Source organism: Hippocampus comes, unplaced genomic scaffold (assembly GCF_001891065.2).
Source record: "Hippocampus comes isolate QL1 unplaced genomic scaffold, H_comes_QL1_v1.1 scaffold87, whole genome shotgun sequence".
NCBI lineage: Eukaryota > Metazoa > Chordata > Actinopteri > Syngnathiformes > Syngnathidae > Hippocampus > Hippocampus comes.
This window is the reverse complement of record NW_017805739.1, coordinates 208380-223835: the sequence shown is the minus strand read 5'-3', so window position 1 is coordinate 223835 and position 15456 is coordinate 208380. Positions and strand designations below refer to the sequence as shown.

At 45.2% G+C, this 15456-nt stretch overlaps 2 protein-coding genes and 1 long non-coding RNA gene across 3 annotated transcripts; 2 read left to right on the top strand and 1 right to left on the bottom strand.

Moving 5' to 3' along the window:
* Positions 1-4638: 4638 nt before the first annotated feature.
* On the bottom strand, positions 4639-5874 carry cdca5 (cell division cycle associated 5). The gene has a single exon (XM_019883271.1). It carries the CDS (start codon positions 5765-5767, stop codon positions 5009-5011), a length of 759 nt encoding a protein of 252 aa, XP_019738830.1. The 5' UTR covers positions 5768-5874; the 3' UTR covers positions 4639-5008.
* A 32-nt stretch (positions 5875-5906) lies between these two features.
* Positions 5907-13635, top strand: psmb2 (proteasome 20S subunit beta 2). The gene is made up of 6 exons (XM_019883272.1): positions 5907-6100; positions 6588-6710; positions 6794-6864; positions 13021-13183; positions 13267-13316; positions 13460-13635. The coding sequence occupies exons 1-6, from the start codon at positions 6010-6012 to the stop codon at positions 13556-13558; spliced, it is 597 nt and encodes a 198-aa protein (XP_019738831.1). The 5' UTR covers positions 5907-6009; the 3' UTR covers positions 13559-13635.
* An 891-nt stretch (positions 13636-14526) lies between these two features.
* LOC109523854 (uncharacterized) lies at positions 14527-15448 on the top strand. Its single transcript, XR_002169862.1, has 2 exons — positions 14527-14765; positions 14802-15448. It is a non-coding gene; the product is annotated as an uncharacterized LOC109523854 (long non-coding RNA).
* Positions 15449-15456: the final 8 nt, after the last annotated feature.

Below are 15456 nucleotides of genomic sequence, written 5' to 3'. Positions count from 1 at the left end.
CCCCCCCCTCCCCACATGCCTCCTCCGTGGCGCAAAGACGGAGCTAAACGCTGACAGTTTGTCCACAAAGACCACATAGGGAGCAGGTCACGAACACCTCAGCGCTGTGAAATGGAGGATCAAAGTGATAAGTCAGAAGAGAGATATAGATGGCGCTTTGCTCGGGGACTTGTAGGGAACTCAACATCAACACACTTTGGTGGCTTGTCGCGCCCCCCCCCTCCCCACATGCCTCCTCCGTGGCGCAAAGACGGAGCTAAACGCTGACAGTTTGTCCACAAAGACCACATAGGGAGCAGGTCACGAACACCTCAGCGCTGTGAAATGGAGGATCAAAGTGATAAGTCAGAAGAGAGATATAGATGGCGCTTTGCTCGGGGACTTGTAGGGAACTCAACATCAACACACTTTGGTGGCTTGTCGCGCTTTCGTCGCTGCAGGCCTCTTTTCCGCAAGTTATTGGATTCCGATTTTTGAAGCGACGGCGGCAACATATGGCGGTCTGTCGGGCCGAGCTGTTGAATAATGCGCCTCGCGAATTTAGCCGCGCGACGTTGCCAAAAAATCAATCAAATAACACACGCAATGCAAATCCGTGCTAAATTGGCAAACTAGCCTCACGTCGTGTGTCTTTTCATGGAGTCTTATCTTTTCTTCTCACGCTTCGACAAGAAGGTCAATGCTTTGTGATCAGACCACAGTTAGCAATGGAAGACGGTTGTTCGCCATGCTGACCCGTGCTGCATCTTCTTCGCCCCCCTCCAAAACGAGCTGTTTGCACCATACCTTGGCGTCTAATCTCTTGCGTCCCATTCCAAACTGTGGCCTAAGGCTATGTGAGGGTCCTCGCTTAATCCGCTCCCCCCCCGCCAACCCACCCAAGTCCCACATATTCCGCAGGGATTTGGTAAAACTGTTACATGTCAAAGCTGCACAAGACCGCTTTTTCACACCATCTTCGAGCAAAAAGGGGATTAATGGCCCCACCATTATTTGGAATGAAAATGAATAACAAACAGCCGTCTGTTTATCCTGGAGAGAAAAGTGTGTCCTTGTGCTTTTTTTTTTTTTTTTTTTTGCTCGTCTTTGAGGAGGGAGTGACGCGTTAGAAAAAGCGTGGTCTGAAATCAGCGTGTTAAGTTACCATATGATGCGTTAAGTCTCCCTGCGGGGAATTAAAGTTTGCGCATGGACGTTGGGTGCATATGATCACTAAAAAATGTTCGTGAATGAGAACCCACTTTGATCCGAACAGTCCCATGCTGGAGTGGATCTGAATTTTATTTTACAACATTTGTGAGGATACTGTTAAATGAAAACTGTAACCCTTTATATCAGGGGTCGGGAACTCTTTTGACTAAAGAGAGCCATGAAAGCAAAATATTTGGAAATGTATTTCAGTGAGAGCTGGCTAGCTTGCACCCTGTTCAGTAGCTTGCACGCTTCCTTTCTACTGTCTCCCGCGGCGTATTTTGATGCGAACGTAGCATGGCGCGTGTCAAAGTGCCGCTTTACGTTCGACTCTTTCATCGATGGTATTTTGTCATTGCAAATTAGACACACCGCAGAACCTGTTCTCTCCACAAAGGCGAATCCTTTGGTCCATTCGTCTGAAATATACCATACTCGTCATCTTTTTTTTTTCTTTTTCAGGATTAGCTTTGAACTAATGACCGAGCGGGCTGATTCAAAAGGGGGCGTTTACCTGTTTCCCCAGCAACGGCCTATGTAGGCCAGCATCATCCAATTAAAATTGCTCCTGCCACCAACTGCAGCCCTGAACAGAACGTGAGCAGTGAAAAAAATCGATGGATGGATTAACCAACGAGAATATTTTGTTTTATCTACGAGCCAGATGGAATCATCAAAAGAGCCACATCTGGCTCGCGAGCCATAGGTTGCCGACCCCTGCTTTATATGATACTTTTTTCAATTCAACAGAAGTTATACTTGCAACTTGTATACTCATATACATACATGTACATATGTATACACTTTTCACATGGCCTTTGTTGATTGACTCAAACCGGTAACCCTTTGCATGAATCAATTCTTAAGAAGTAGCTCTCAGCTTCAAAAACATTGGTGACCCCTATTTTAGATAAAGGTGCTCAAGGTATTTTGTTGCTCTCACCGAAAAGAGAGAAAGAAAGAAATCACTGAACCTATTAACCCTTTGAGGGACAGCCGTTACTACAGTGGACATCTTATCATGTTATCAGGTTACAGGATGCATGAAAGGGTTAAGTTTAAATCGCTTGGAAATGAAACACATCCATTTGGCAAAATCCCCCCCTGCATTTATTTCTCGCCATTGCACTATTTTCCGGCCTTTTTTTTTCCCCCAGCAAAAACTTCATCCCCACAACTGCCAAGACAGACTACGCGGCTCGCCTGGAACATACGAAAATGAAATATGAAACAGTGTGTGTGATAAACTGGTAGATAATCATCTTTTCATTAAAACTTTCATCCCAAGTGACTTAAATATTCAAGGGGCCAATTACGGCGCTTTGTATCTCTTTCTCTCACACTCTGGCTATCCTTAACAAGAGCAGTCAGCGCGCGAGGGGAAGCCGCGTGGCTTGAGGGGTTGAGTGAGAGCATCATTATGGAGCGGTCTCGTGGAGGGAGGGATGGAAGGGGTGACCTACCGTCCCTCATTGGGGGAGACAGGGAGCAGCAGGCCTCATGCCAGGCTGTCCAAACACTGCGATAAGGACACGGGAAACCGAGAGATGTTAAGACTTGTAGTGCAGGTGCATTGGTTGGATGGGTGGGTGGGTGGAGGGATGCGGCGGGAAAACAGAAACAGACAGATCGAGCCCAGACAAGTATAGATTTTCCATGCAGATATAGTGGAAAGACGTACGCATTTTGATGAGCGCCACAAATAGGGTGCACGATTCTCTTGTATGTAGTGTGTGTGTGTGTGTGTGTGTGTGTGTGTGTGTGTGTGTGTGTGTGTGTGTGTGTGTGTGTGTGTGTGTGTGTGTGTGTGCGTGTGTGCGAGCGTATTAGCAGTCGGCGCACTGAAGCCCACGGGCGATTCCTGTGTGAGCTTGCGATAAAGGGGGGAAAGGGAGAGGAAGTACAATGGGGGGAGGGATGGGAGTGGGGGGGGGTCTGTGGAGGATGGGGTGAGAGGAAGAAGTTAGTTGGTTGGATGGGAGGGGCTGGAGTAGAGGAGAGTTCTTCCTCTGTGCTTTAAAAAGCCTCTGGATCATGTCCCTGTTGGTCCTTCGCTTTACACACACACACACACACACACACACACACACACACGAATCCCTCACCCAATTCCTCTCTTCTCCCCCAAACGCCCCCCCACCCCGCTCCCCCCCTCTCAAAAAGAGTGTCTTGGCAGGGTAATTAAGAATGGCCTCTAAACACAGGCGTAAAGCAGCCACGCTCCAGATGAAAGTAAATGATTAAAATAATTACAGGCTGCGAGATGACGAGCCGGAGTGTGGGGTGGCCGCCGGACATTTGTCAGTAATTAGATAATTAATCTGAATGCAAATGATGAGCCCTAACGAAGCAGTCAAGCTGAACCGGCGACAACTGCCGTGAGTGAAATGGGAAAGGGGGGTTGTGGGGTGTGGGGGAGGGGGGGTGAAAAGGCATGGGAGGGAAAGAGGAAAAACACATCTATATTGAGAGTGTAAAATATCCACCCTGCTACAAAAATCAGCATGAAGACGCTCCCAAGCAAAAGGCAGCAGTTTGATTTAGTTGCTGCTGGTTGACAGCTCCCGTCTCACTCTGTTTGTAGCGTTCAGTGATGGTGACAAGCTCACTTGTTAAAAATATACCAAAAGGCCTCCTCGCACGAAGCGCTACATGCCCCTCTGCCAGGCAGCGGAAATGTCAAATGAAGGGTACCGACACAATGTGGAACCTGAGGAGGCAAACAGTGCATATCCTTAAATGTATGAGTAAATTGTGGATTTACTCCCTGGCTACAAACATTCATTATTTCTCTGCACATTCATACCGACTGTCAACTAGTGTAAAACTCAAACTTGATACTTGCGGTATAGAGTAAAGAGAACATTGTCAATCAAAGTGATCTGTTTCAAATGAGGGGTGTGCTGTGTCATTCTGAGTGCCGTGGATTTGTTTGGCCTCCTGCATTGAAAAATAAAAAATGTCGTTCAAGGACAGCACAAAACTGCTGAACAAGAAATGAGGAATATTTTTGAGGTACGATATTTGTCGTACATAACATTCCAAATCCGCACAAAAATAAAATAAAACCATTAAATTAAACCAGTTAACTTTGTAATATTGTGCAGTAAAAAGCCTAGTGTAAGCGCAACTAAACAATGTCTGCCATCTAATGGCGATTGGTGATATTACAACTTAAAACTACAGTTGACCCCTGCATATTCACACTTCTGCACCTGTTGACTGAAAAAACATGCAGCTGACGCAAAGCACACCTTAGAGACAGCAGCTTCGATGGAGATTTACGTGACAGCTCAGCTAATCACAGTTTTGTTTTTCGGTTTTGTGGCAGGACATTTTTGAATGTGTTGGATAAATATTTTTCATGAAAGCATATGCATTCGATGTGGTTGGAAAATATTTCACTTGATAATTGGTTGCAATGTCACAAGCCCAAGTGACAAAAATAATCTGAAATATTTATTCATGAGCAAATGTAGAATTGGACTTTCTCGTCACTAAAATAAAACAGAATAAGAAAACAATGTAGGCAACTTCACCTTTACTCTTGTCTCACATACGACTTTACAGAGGCAACAAGGTAAACTATACAATGGTGATTAAAAAAAAGAGAAAACGGTTCAGAATAAATCCCATTAAGACCATACGTTACATTATGCCAGAATTAACACGCAAAAACAACTAGAACGTGAAAAAAACCAACACATTACATTTAAGTGAACTGTCTGTCCTTTCAAACATTTAATCAGCATGTCGGTGAACACAACATGCTGTCAGGTTCCCTCTGTTCAGTGTTTTGTCAGTCTCCATGTTTATTTCACTCCACAACCAATTCGAACTGTTCAGCCTCCTGGAACTCGGCGTTCATCTTGGCCGAAAGTGCATCCAGCTCCGTGACGTCGATCTGCTGGACCTTCCTTCGTTTTTTTTTCTTCTTTGCCAACGCCACGCCGGGGATGTCAGGGTCCGGAACGCAGTCCTCGGCGTCCAGAATGAAGGAACTGGGACCAGATGCGGTACTTGAAACCTCCAGAGTCGTCTGAGCCCGACTCAAGCTTCGTCCCACTTCGGGGGTCTGCAGCATCTCAAACCCAAAAAGAGTTTCTCGGGCGTCGTGGCTGTTGAAGGATTTGTCGCTGATCCTGGTGTAGGACCGACGCACTTTCTGCGACCACATCGCCTCGCGTGCATCCTCGGCTGGCTGCTGCGGACGAGGCTGGACCGGCGTCGATGGCGGAAGGATCGGCGATGGCATGGCGGCCTTGTTCTTTGCACCGGAGGACCGCCGGGTCTCCCGAACCGGACCAGGAGTGGAAATCTTTTGCTTTTTCTGTTGGCTTCCCTCTGATCGTCTCGGCGTGTTTTCTTTGTCGTGCACAGCTGCAATTGTAGTTTTCCTGGGCTCTATTTTCTTCAAAGTGAAACGCTTGACTGGGGCGTTACTGTTACGCGCCATGTTGTTTTCCGTATTTACCAAAGGAGATGTCAACCGCGGGGACCGTCTTCGCTGCGACGAGTCGTTTATTTTATTCGAATCCGTCATCGTCTTGTGGGTCGTATGTGTTTGTCCCTTCATTCGATCTCCCGTAGAAAAACAGATATTCTTTTTGGAAGTGGGCTCGGCGAAAAACACACAGCAAGTAAAGTCCGTTCAAAATGCCCGCCCTCGTCGCGTACTAGTTACGTCATCCGATTTCCGGCGACGTATAGACTCTGCGCCGACTACCAGTAACTTTTGCTGTGTAATCTGTACAAGCGCGGCTCGAACGCGTCTTTTATATTGAATACTCTCTGTTAAAATAGCTCTCGAAATTTAAAATGGAATATTTAATCGGCATACAGGGACCGGATTTTGTCCTCGTCGCTGCCGATAATGTCGCAGTGAGCAGTTTTCTTCAGCTGAAAAAAGGTAATGTGACAATGTGTTAGCTTAGCATTACTACCCGGCTAAAAATGTCAGAATGTTATGTTCGGATATTACTCAAAGTGAAGGACGTCTTGAATGAAATGTATTTGTGTGTCAGGTATGACGTTAGTTTTTTCGAAAAGTGGTCGCATTCATCTATGTCTCGCCAGCTAAGGCAACATTTGCACCTTTATGAATGACGAGGTTGTTTTTGACTTTTGCCGTCTTCCATTTAGATTTCAACATTCGCAAATGCAGATGCATATCCTGTTAGTATATAGAACTTATCCACACCAGAAAGTTTCGTTAGGTTGTAACCAAATTCGCCCCAAAATACTAACGAAAGTGAAAGTCATTGCGTTTTAAAATCAGTCCACCGACAGCAGTATTGTATTCTTTCCGATAGTGAGCAGTATTGTATTCTTTCCGATAGTGACTTATATGTTCTGGATGCACTTCGTGGTAGTTAATTGCTCCCTTTATGTGTCAGACGATGACAAAATGTTCAAACTAAGCGAGAAGATCTTGCTGCTGTGTGTGGGAGAGGCGGGAGACACGGTGCAGTTTGCAGAGTATATCCAGAAGAATGTTCAGCTCTACAAAATGCGAAACGGTAAGCACCTCAAATTGGACTATAAATCCACTTGACGAAAGTCTTGGTCTAAGTTATTTGTTCATTGTTTGTTTTCTTTGCAGGCTATGAACTCAGCCCAGCAGCCGCAGCAAACTTTACGAGAAAGAACCTCGCAGAGTACCTTCGAAGCAGGGTAAATATACGAAACAATCTTAAAGAAAAATATTTGGGCGTTAAAAGAGACACATGACTCCCAAAACTGTCATATTTAGGGAGAGAATGGCAATCCCCACCGTAGGCAAACCTGATTTGGAAACAGTGTTTAAATAAGATGAACTGGTAATGCCCCATATTATGTTGTCATTTGGATTCAGTGTGGTGGTTTTAGAAGAATAGTTTTAAAATAAGTTGAACACATTGTTAGTTTAGAATTCAATGAAAATACAATTTCCTGTACTTAATTTACAGTACTTAATTTGTCATCATAAATCGTCACTGCATTGCCTTCTGTGTCTCGAAATTAGAGCTGGAAACCTGTTGCAAAAAAAAACAAAAAACTTTTAAAACATCAAATATTTGTACATTATCGGTTTTGACGACAATTTTACAGCGGCAGCCCCTGACCATTATTGTGCAACAGACTGGTTTCACATGAAGCAATAGTTTGACAGACTGACAGAAACAAACACGAAAATAGTAAATTGCTCACTAGCCTGTTGCCACATATTGCACAGAGCAGCCTTTATTTTATTTTATTATTTATTTTATTTTATTTTTTATGCGAGACTCTTAAGTATGACTGTTGATATTCTGGATGCAGTGGCTGCACCTGATTTTTAAATTATTAAAACTTTTATTTTTTTGTTCAACCCAGTAACTAAAGTCCCACCGTCTGGTGGTTCGGAATCCCTGCTAAATGTCAGTCCAGGGCACACTTGTGCTGCAATTCTACTTTTGATTTAGCATCATTATATGCCTCACACTAACACAACAATTAAAAAAAAAAAAGTGATCATTTGAAGGTGTCGTGACGCTCATGCTAATTTGTCAGCAGTTGTGCAGCTGCTTCCTTTCACAAGAGCAGAAGGGTGAAAATAATTACAAAAAACAATTAGTGTGGCCGGGAAGGGAATGTGGGACACATCGAGCCAGGGATAGAGTAGAGGTGGGGTAGCAGCAGTAGGGGAGCGGAGGGAGTCCCAGCGGGGACAACGTGTACTCTCAGTAGACCCACACTGTACAAAATGGAGTGTGAGAACCAGGAGGAGTCAGTGTACACAAGACTTTAAGTTCTCCAGTCCAGCTGGGAATTACTGCAGCACCGTAAAGGGCCTCATATTTCTCTCGACTTATAAATGATCCGTTTGTCTATTACCGGTAATTCAAATAGAATTCACTATGAAGTGTTGATCCAACCTCAACTTAAAAAAAAAACAAAACAATATGTCGCACAAGGTTACAGAAGAGGGACATGGTACGATGCGGGATCATTTGCGACCATATACCAAAGAAACTTTATAAAATGCACACCACGCAAAACAAAACAAAACTGTTCGATCGAGACGAGGCTATATCCGCCCAAAAAAGAAACCTCAAATAATTTGCACATGGAAGAGGACTGCAAGATCATTTGTATTCAGTCAAGGTTGGAAAACGTTGAGCGAGAAGGAGCATTTTTATTCATGTCTTGTCATCCGCTTCAAGGGAATCTTTATTTTTGTGCCTCTTGGTTACGACTTTGGCTTTGTGAGCGGCGGATTTATCAATGCTGCATTCTCAGGAGTGCTGAGAAACCAAATCCAAAGCATTTTTTTTTCCCAACCAGCATCCCACACCTTCCTCCAGCTATGTTTCTTCTTGCATTCAGCAACCTCCAGAGTATCCGGACATTTGCAGATTTTGTTGGATTAACATTTTTTTTTTTCAATGTTTTCTCTTAGTCCGTCTTGCGTACCGGGTCTGAAACGTCAATATTTCACGATCAATTTTCTGTTGTTTTAATTATGGCTGGCCAAATTGTTTCTGAAGTATTGGGAATGATAACAAAAACAAAAAGATGAACCGGCGGACTCTTCCTCCTATCTACTCTGCATCAGCCAAAACTAATGAACTCGCGGAGCTTAAGATGGTTGGCGGAATACGACATCATTAACTATCGATTTCTGTGAAGATGCCTCCAGATGCCTAACCTTTTTTTTTTTTTCCAGTTGATTTCTGGGCAACTGTCCCAGATATTTGACAATTGGTTTTAATTAATTTGATTAAATCAGAGTAGATTCCTATCTAGCCACTGCAAAAAGAGGATTTATCAAGATAATGATTTGTTTTGGATCCAAATTGTTACTCCTCCATCCTCAAGTCATCTTCTGAGTGCATCAAAGCCCCCACCCCCCCAGCCCCCATCCCCAAAAACGATCACCGCACTGCCGGCGTATCCGAAGCCCTAGGTTAAAAAAAAAATGACTGGCTGATAAATTAATCAGGGCTATATTGTTAATTCCTATGGCCTTATTCCTGCAGGACACATTCCAGATGAGTTCTATAGACTGAGAGATGTCACACTCCAGTGGCTGCCGACCACCGGGAGGTGTCGTTAACTCTCGCCAGCAGAGCATGTCGAAACGGAGGAGGCCGGGACTTGCCTTACGTAGCGCCGCGCTAGCCAACCTGCCGTTCAGGAAAACAACAGGGCCGCACTATTAACCTCTGGAGAACCGCATTTACTCCAGCTTCAGGGAGCATGGGAGAGCGAAAGTGGAGCGAAACAAAGAGAGGAGAGGGAAAAAAAAAGTTGGCGGTAAACGTAATCACCGGAGGCCTTGACAAGTCCGCATCAGTAATGAGGCGCAGGATTCAGCGCAGGGCCAAACAAGAAGTTAAAAGCCGATGGGTCCGTGGAATCCTGTCTGTCTTCCGCTGCGTTTCGAAGCTTTTGTCTCGATGCTGAATAGATACGTCGATTTACCAGAGCGCTTAGAGGGTACCTGCCAAGGTCCTTGAGATGGCTGCAGTGTCTGCCGTCTTCTGCGGGTCAAGATGAAATCCGAATCCTCTGTTTTCATCTTCAACATTTTTTGGCATCTTGTTTGTAACTAGGAGAACATTTTTTTTTCTTTAATACATAACAGAAAAAAGAAAAACACACTGACAAATGGCAATCCAAGTCTTCTTTTTTTTTTTTTTTTGCTGTAGTTAGCATAGCAGATAGTTTTTTCTTTCTTTCTTTCTTTTTTTTTAATTGACAGTGATTAACCGCTATTGTAGCAATTAAACATGCTGTTAGAATACTTAAGGGAGCGATGGATTTCAGGGCATCCCCCAGCAGCGATCAGTGATAGATTGCGACAGGAACCTGCTCTGTTAGGCCACGGCAACAGTTAGCCTCTGCACGGCGGCACGCTACAGCTGGGGCCCATACGTGTTGGCGATAAATTTTCCAACGGGGCCACACAACGGGCACAAATAATTACCGGTACCATATTGCGCACACAGCGCAACGGCTCCCGCGCAGATGAACAATTAATACAACAGATTGAGGAGGAATGCCAATAAAGAGAACACGCCCCGGGGGGGGGGGGGGGGTGCAATCACGGAGGGGAGAGGAGTGGGCGACAGGAAAGAGAGGACGGAAAGGCAGCGCTTAAACTTGGCAGAAGAGTTTGAACGTCGGTGCATCATTTCTGTGGACGGTTTATTGGAGGGTTGGGCAGAAACCAGTTTACAGTCAGCTCCAGAAATACTCATCTCATTTTTTTGGGTCGAAATATCACCACCATGCATTTGAAATGAAATGAAAGAAGATGTGCTTTAACTGCAGACTTGGCAGGCCTCACGTGCAACTGTCTTTCGTTCCAGGGGTAATGAACTGCTTGCTCGGTTGGATAACAGGTTAGGTGATTGACTTTTCCCGCACAAACTCCCTGGTTGCTTTTGCAGTATGTTTCGGGTTATCGTCCATCTGCACTGTGAAGCACCGCCCGATAAATTCTGAAGCATTCGGCTAAATATGAGCCGATCGTATTTCCCCAAACACTTAAGAATTCACCCTGGTGCTTTTGTCAGCAGCTTGTTCTGATGTCAACGTCCCAATATTGATGGACCTGATTGTACCTTTCCAAAGTGGACCCTTTCCGAGGCCAAAACATGAACACGCGCTCTGATGATGCGTTGGAGTTATTCATAGGAATCATATCTTTGTATATTTTCATTTTGGACCTGACATTGTGCTTAAAATTGAAGGTTTGTGAAAAGAACAGTGGAATTTTGATTTGGGTTATCACTAGGAACATGCACCTTTTTATCTTCTGTGTGCATTAATACAAAAGCGAGTGTGTGTTGGGGAGTAGGGGCGGGGGGGGGGGGTGATCAGATGATGCATATTGTTTGTTAATGTGAATCAAGGTGTGAGTTCAGGGGGCGGGGGTAACAAGGTGCCTTTGAGGTGACATGGGAAGGGTATTTATCAAAGAAAGAGGACGGGGGGGGGGGGGGGGGTGCGGGGGGGGGGGGGGTTGATCAGATGATGCATATTGTTTGTTAATGTGAATCAAGGTGTGAGTTCAGGTGGCGGGGTTAACAAGGTGCCTTTGAGGTGACATGGGAAGGTTATTTTGATGCCAGCTCCGTATTATTGTTACAATGTAACCAGTGAGGCAGGTGTCTGGTGGGTGGGGGTGATGCCACTTGGGGCGTTCGCAGGCTCACAGAGGAGTAAAAGCGCGCATACAAACACGCGCGGGTGCGATACGCGGCCGTACGTGCTGTGCGCCGATTCGCGCGCACGCACACACACACACAGTTATGCTTTCGAGTGAGTGTGTGTGTTTGTGCGAGCCCATCATTAACACTCATACTAAAGCCCACTCCACAAGGGATATAACGATCATCCCCCTCGTGGCAAATATAACGCCAACACAAGTCACAGAAATAAGCAGGTCAAATGTGAGCCAAATTGGAATGACGTGGAAGGTGTTGAGATCGTCACCGGCCTGGCTTGAATGAATCACCTCGCTGCAAGAGGGAGCGACATTATTATTGTTTTTGTGTTTCTATTTGGCGCTAATCAAAAAAAACACCCTTTCTCTGTCAAGCATTTAGGCTTCAAGATATTTTGAAGCCCTCCAAATTGTGTTTTTTTTTTAATTGAGGAAAGAAATTAGTGTACTGGAGGGAGAGAAGAGGCTGGAAGCGTGGAAGATGTAATTTCGAAAGACGGAGAAGGGGGGGTGCAAGAGAAACGACTTTAGAAGTTTTTAATGAGCCCTGGCGTGACTCGGGGGGGCTCGGGGTGAAGGCAGCGGGAGAGGAGAGGAGGGGACGAGCGAGCAAGCGAAGCAAGGAAGAGGGAGGGAGGGTGTGATGAAGGCGGTGACAGGGGTGCTGACTTCCAGCAGATGCCACAATGCAAGTGACTAACCCCCCGCCCCCAACAAACATACGTTTGCCCCATCTCCTTCTTTCACATCAGAGGAAATGGATGAAAATGGTCCCTAGCTATCGAAAATGTGGAAGCTCCCTTGGTCAAGACGGAAAAAATCCAGCAGAGCTAAAGAAAGAATAATCTCCGTCAAATTCCTGGTGTTGATCATCAGCGTCGAGCGTCCTCCCCCCACCAAAATGACTTAAACTTTTGGAAATTACCCTTTCATCCACACTATAACCTGATAAGCTGTCCACTGTAGTAACCGTTGTCCCTGAAAGGGTTAAAACAACCCCCTCCCAAAAATGGCTTGCTTGAGTTACCTTTAATACTTCAAAAAAAACAAATGCCTGTGGTTTCATCATCTTCCCAAACTTTTTCAAATGTCTTCCAGCCGCCAGTCAATCAATAAAACCACTAATCTGTGCACAAATTTACCTTCACAACTACAGTGATTTCACTTATGACTGTCTATCCGGGCTCTCAATCTTGAGGCGACAACATGCCACGCGGCTCCCACAGAATGAGGGACGAGGTGGAGTTTTAGAGCACACTTCTCAGGCAGTGCCGCATTCAAGCGAGTTAATTTTCGGGCCTGAGGAATTTGGAGGTTTTGAACCAGATGCTGATTTTTGGCAGAAAGAAATACAGATACATTACAGGTGGATCGGGCGATTAATATCTCGTTGGATAGATAGAAGGTGCATTTAAATGGACCAGTCCTTTTCCTTTCAGAAATAATTTGCTGCCTCCCTCCACGATGGATTCCACCCGCGTACTGAATGAACCTCAGGTCTTTTTGCGATTATTTAAAGCCAGAGGCGTTTGATCGCAGCTCAGCAGAAACACGCGAGGCCACAGTGAAATTTCGAAACGGGCACGTGAGCAAAGGCGGAATGCCGCGACGCCTTCATCCTCTCCTGTCTTCAGACACCATATCACGTCAACATGTTGCTGGCGGGCTACGACGACACAGACGGGCCGGGTCTGTACTACATGGACCACCTGTCCTCGCTGGTCAAGGCCCCCTTCGCCGCCCACGGTTATGGCGCCTTTCTCACGCTCTCCATCCTTGACCGCTACTACAAACCAGGTGTGTGCTAGGCCCCCAAAAGCTACTGTTAATCCTCTCCAATTTTCGGCCCCACAATTCATGGCCATCTTCGTGTCTTCCAGATCTGACCAGAGATGAAGCGGTGGATGTGTTGAAGAAGTGCATTGAAGAGGTTGGTTAACATTTCATTGCACTTTTTAATAACATAACTTTTGGAAAATTAGTAGTTACTTGCCATTTCTCACTCGATTAGGTCTCCCAGGAGAGTTTCGTTTGATTTGTTCTGATTGTCACTGTTGTTTCTGCCTCCACCAGCTGAACAGGCGCTTCATTCTGAACCTTCCCTCCTTCACCGTCCGTTTGATTGACAAGGAGGGCATCCATGACCTGGAGAAGCTCTCTCCCACCAAGTGACCGGTCCCTTTTTTTTTCTACCACTGACCTCCTTGTTCTTTCTATTCCAATAAAAAGTGACGCGCAGTTGAGATATACGCTCTTTGCCCCTGTGGTGCTTTTCGCTATGCTCTCTAGTTTACTCATCTGCAACATGAGAACACGCTCCTGGCTGTGTACTTTTGCACTTGAATTCAGTCTGTGTGCATTGGACACTTGCTCATGCTTGTGTGCTTGCTAAAAATGTGTGTGTGTGTGTGTGTGGGGGGGGGGGGCAAAGTGACCAAAAGCATTTTAGAAACAGAAGTACATAAAAAGGGCAGATTTGTTGATTTATGATGGACAGGTGTACCACATGAACCAGTACTCGTGCCCTTTTGTTTTGAATCTTGTTAACGTGCCTAAATACAGTTATGGATGTAACTGGTGTAAGGTTTTGAAAAATCTACCGGGTGCTTTTTCTGGGACTATCGATCAGTCTTTAGGTGCCTTTGAAGGAAAGGATTTACTCTGAGGCATAGAGGCAACCCACAAAGCTTTCAATTGAATTCTCCTTAGTAAAAGGGAGACCTCTGACAAGGCTCTACTGTCCTTATTTTGGATCTGTATCAAATTATAGACCATTGATAACTACATCTGCTTGATAAGATGTATGCATGAGTGATTAAGTTATGGATGAAGAAAGTTTTATTGAAAATAAGAGCTAGATAACAACTTCCAAGCTTATTTTTTCCCGCCCCACAATCTACCCTTTCATGTACCCTATAAAGTAACCTGATAAAATGATAAGCTGTCCACTGTACTAACCGCTGTCCCTCAAAGGGTTAAAGTGGCCTCTAACCGGTTAAACTCAATTAAAATGAACTGTCGGTGAGGTGAAAATATTTGTAAATTATTTGTCTTGGTCTGATTTTTTTTTTTTTGGGGTGGGGGCGGCTACGGCAACACCTGGGATTTGACCTTGGAAGTCTACTTTTTTTAGTAAAATGAATAGAACTAATTATCAAGAAACATGAAGTTGATCACTTTATTTGCTTTATTGGGTCACCAAAAAATTTGATGGACGGGAAATGGCACCCTGTCTTTTGAGTTTGACACCTGTGATTTAGCATGTGCTCTTAAAAAGATTGTTCCCTTAAATGTTAGACAGTTTGTGTTGCTGTAAATGGAAAACCCGGGACAGGCAGGTAACCTTACTGAAAAGACCTGTGTGTGTGTGTGTGTGTGTGTGTGTGTGTGTGTGTGTGTGTGTGTGTGTGTGCAGCTCCATTGCTGTCTCGCCACCTCATTCCACAGACAGGTGATTAATAAACATTAAACAATCCCTCCTCTCTCAAACACACCGGAATCTTCTTGACGGGAAGAGCAGCATATGTTTGCCTGCAGGCACACACACGGAGATGGAGAGCGGCCCTGCTGAGTGTCAGATAAGGGGCGGGAGACGGCGGTGTTGGGGGGGGGGCAGAGTGGGTGATGGAGGAGGAGAGCGGAGGTTAGGTTACTGAGAGGAGTAATGAGATGGGAGGAGAGCAAGAGAGATAAGACAGGTATTTGAGAGGATGTGTGCGGCCCCGGGAAAGCTGGAATAGCGTTTGGTGGACCAGGAGAGCTGGTCCATGGGAAGTAAGTCACGCACAAACAGATGGTTGAATCTGAGTTGTTTGGCTTATTGGACATTGGGGGTCAAACCTCTGCATGGGCTCACCCCCGTCATTGTGTTCAAGGCTGCAGATGGAGCGGAGCCCCCTGGAGTCTATTTTAGGCCCCCTTAATTTTACCATAGTCACCATGTTAAGAGATTTTTAACCAAGGTTAGCACAGTTTGATGCCGACAGGAGGGCGAAGTTCCATGATCCATCTGTAGCGTTTGTCTTGAATGTTGAACTGCGGGGAATCATGTTAAGAAGGCACGAGAACAG

What these genes read in the sequence shown, in the direction of transcription:
- cdca5 (XM_019883271.1), bottom strand. Translation starts at nt 5,767, where the DNA reads ATGAAGGGACAAACACATACGACCCACAAGACGATGACGGATTCGAAT.
- psmb2 (XM_019883272.1), top strand. Translation starts at nt 6,010, where the DNA reads ATGGAATATTTAATCGGCATACAGGGACCGGATTTTGTCCTCGTCGCT. An exon ending in GCTCTACAAAATGCGAAACG is followed by an intron (nt 6,711 to 6,793) that starts GTAAGCACCTCA and finishes TTTTCTTTGCAG; the next exon opens with GCTATGAACTCAGCCCAGCA. An exon ending in TGACCGCTACTACAAACCAG is followed by an intron (nt 13,184 to 13,266) that starts GTGTGTGCTAGG and finishes CGTGTCTTCCAG; the next exon opens with ATCTGACCAGAGATGAAGCG.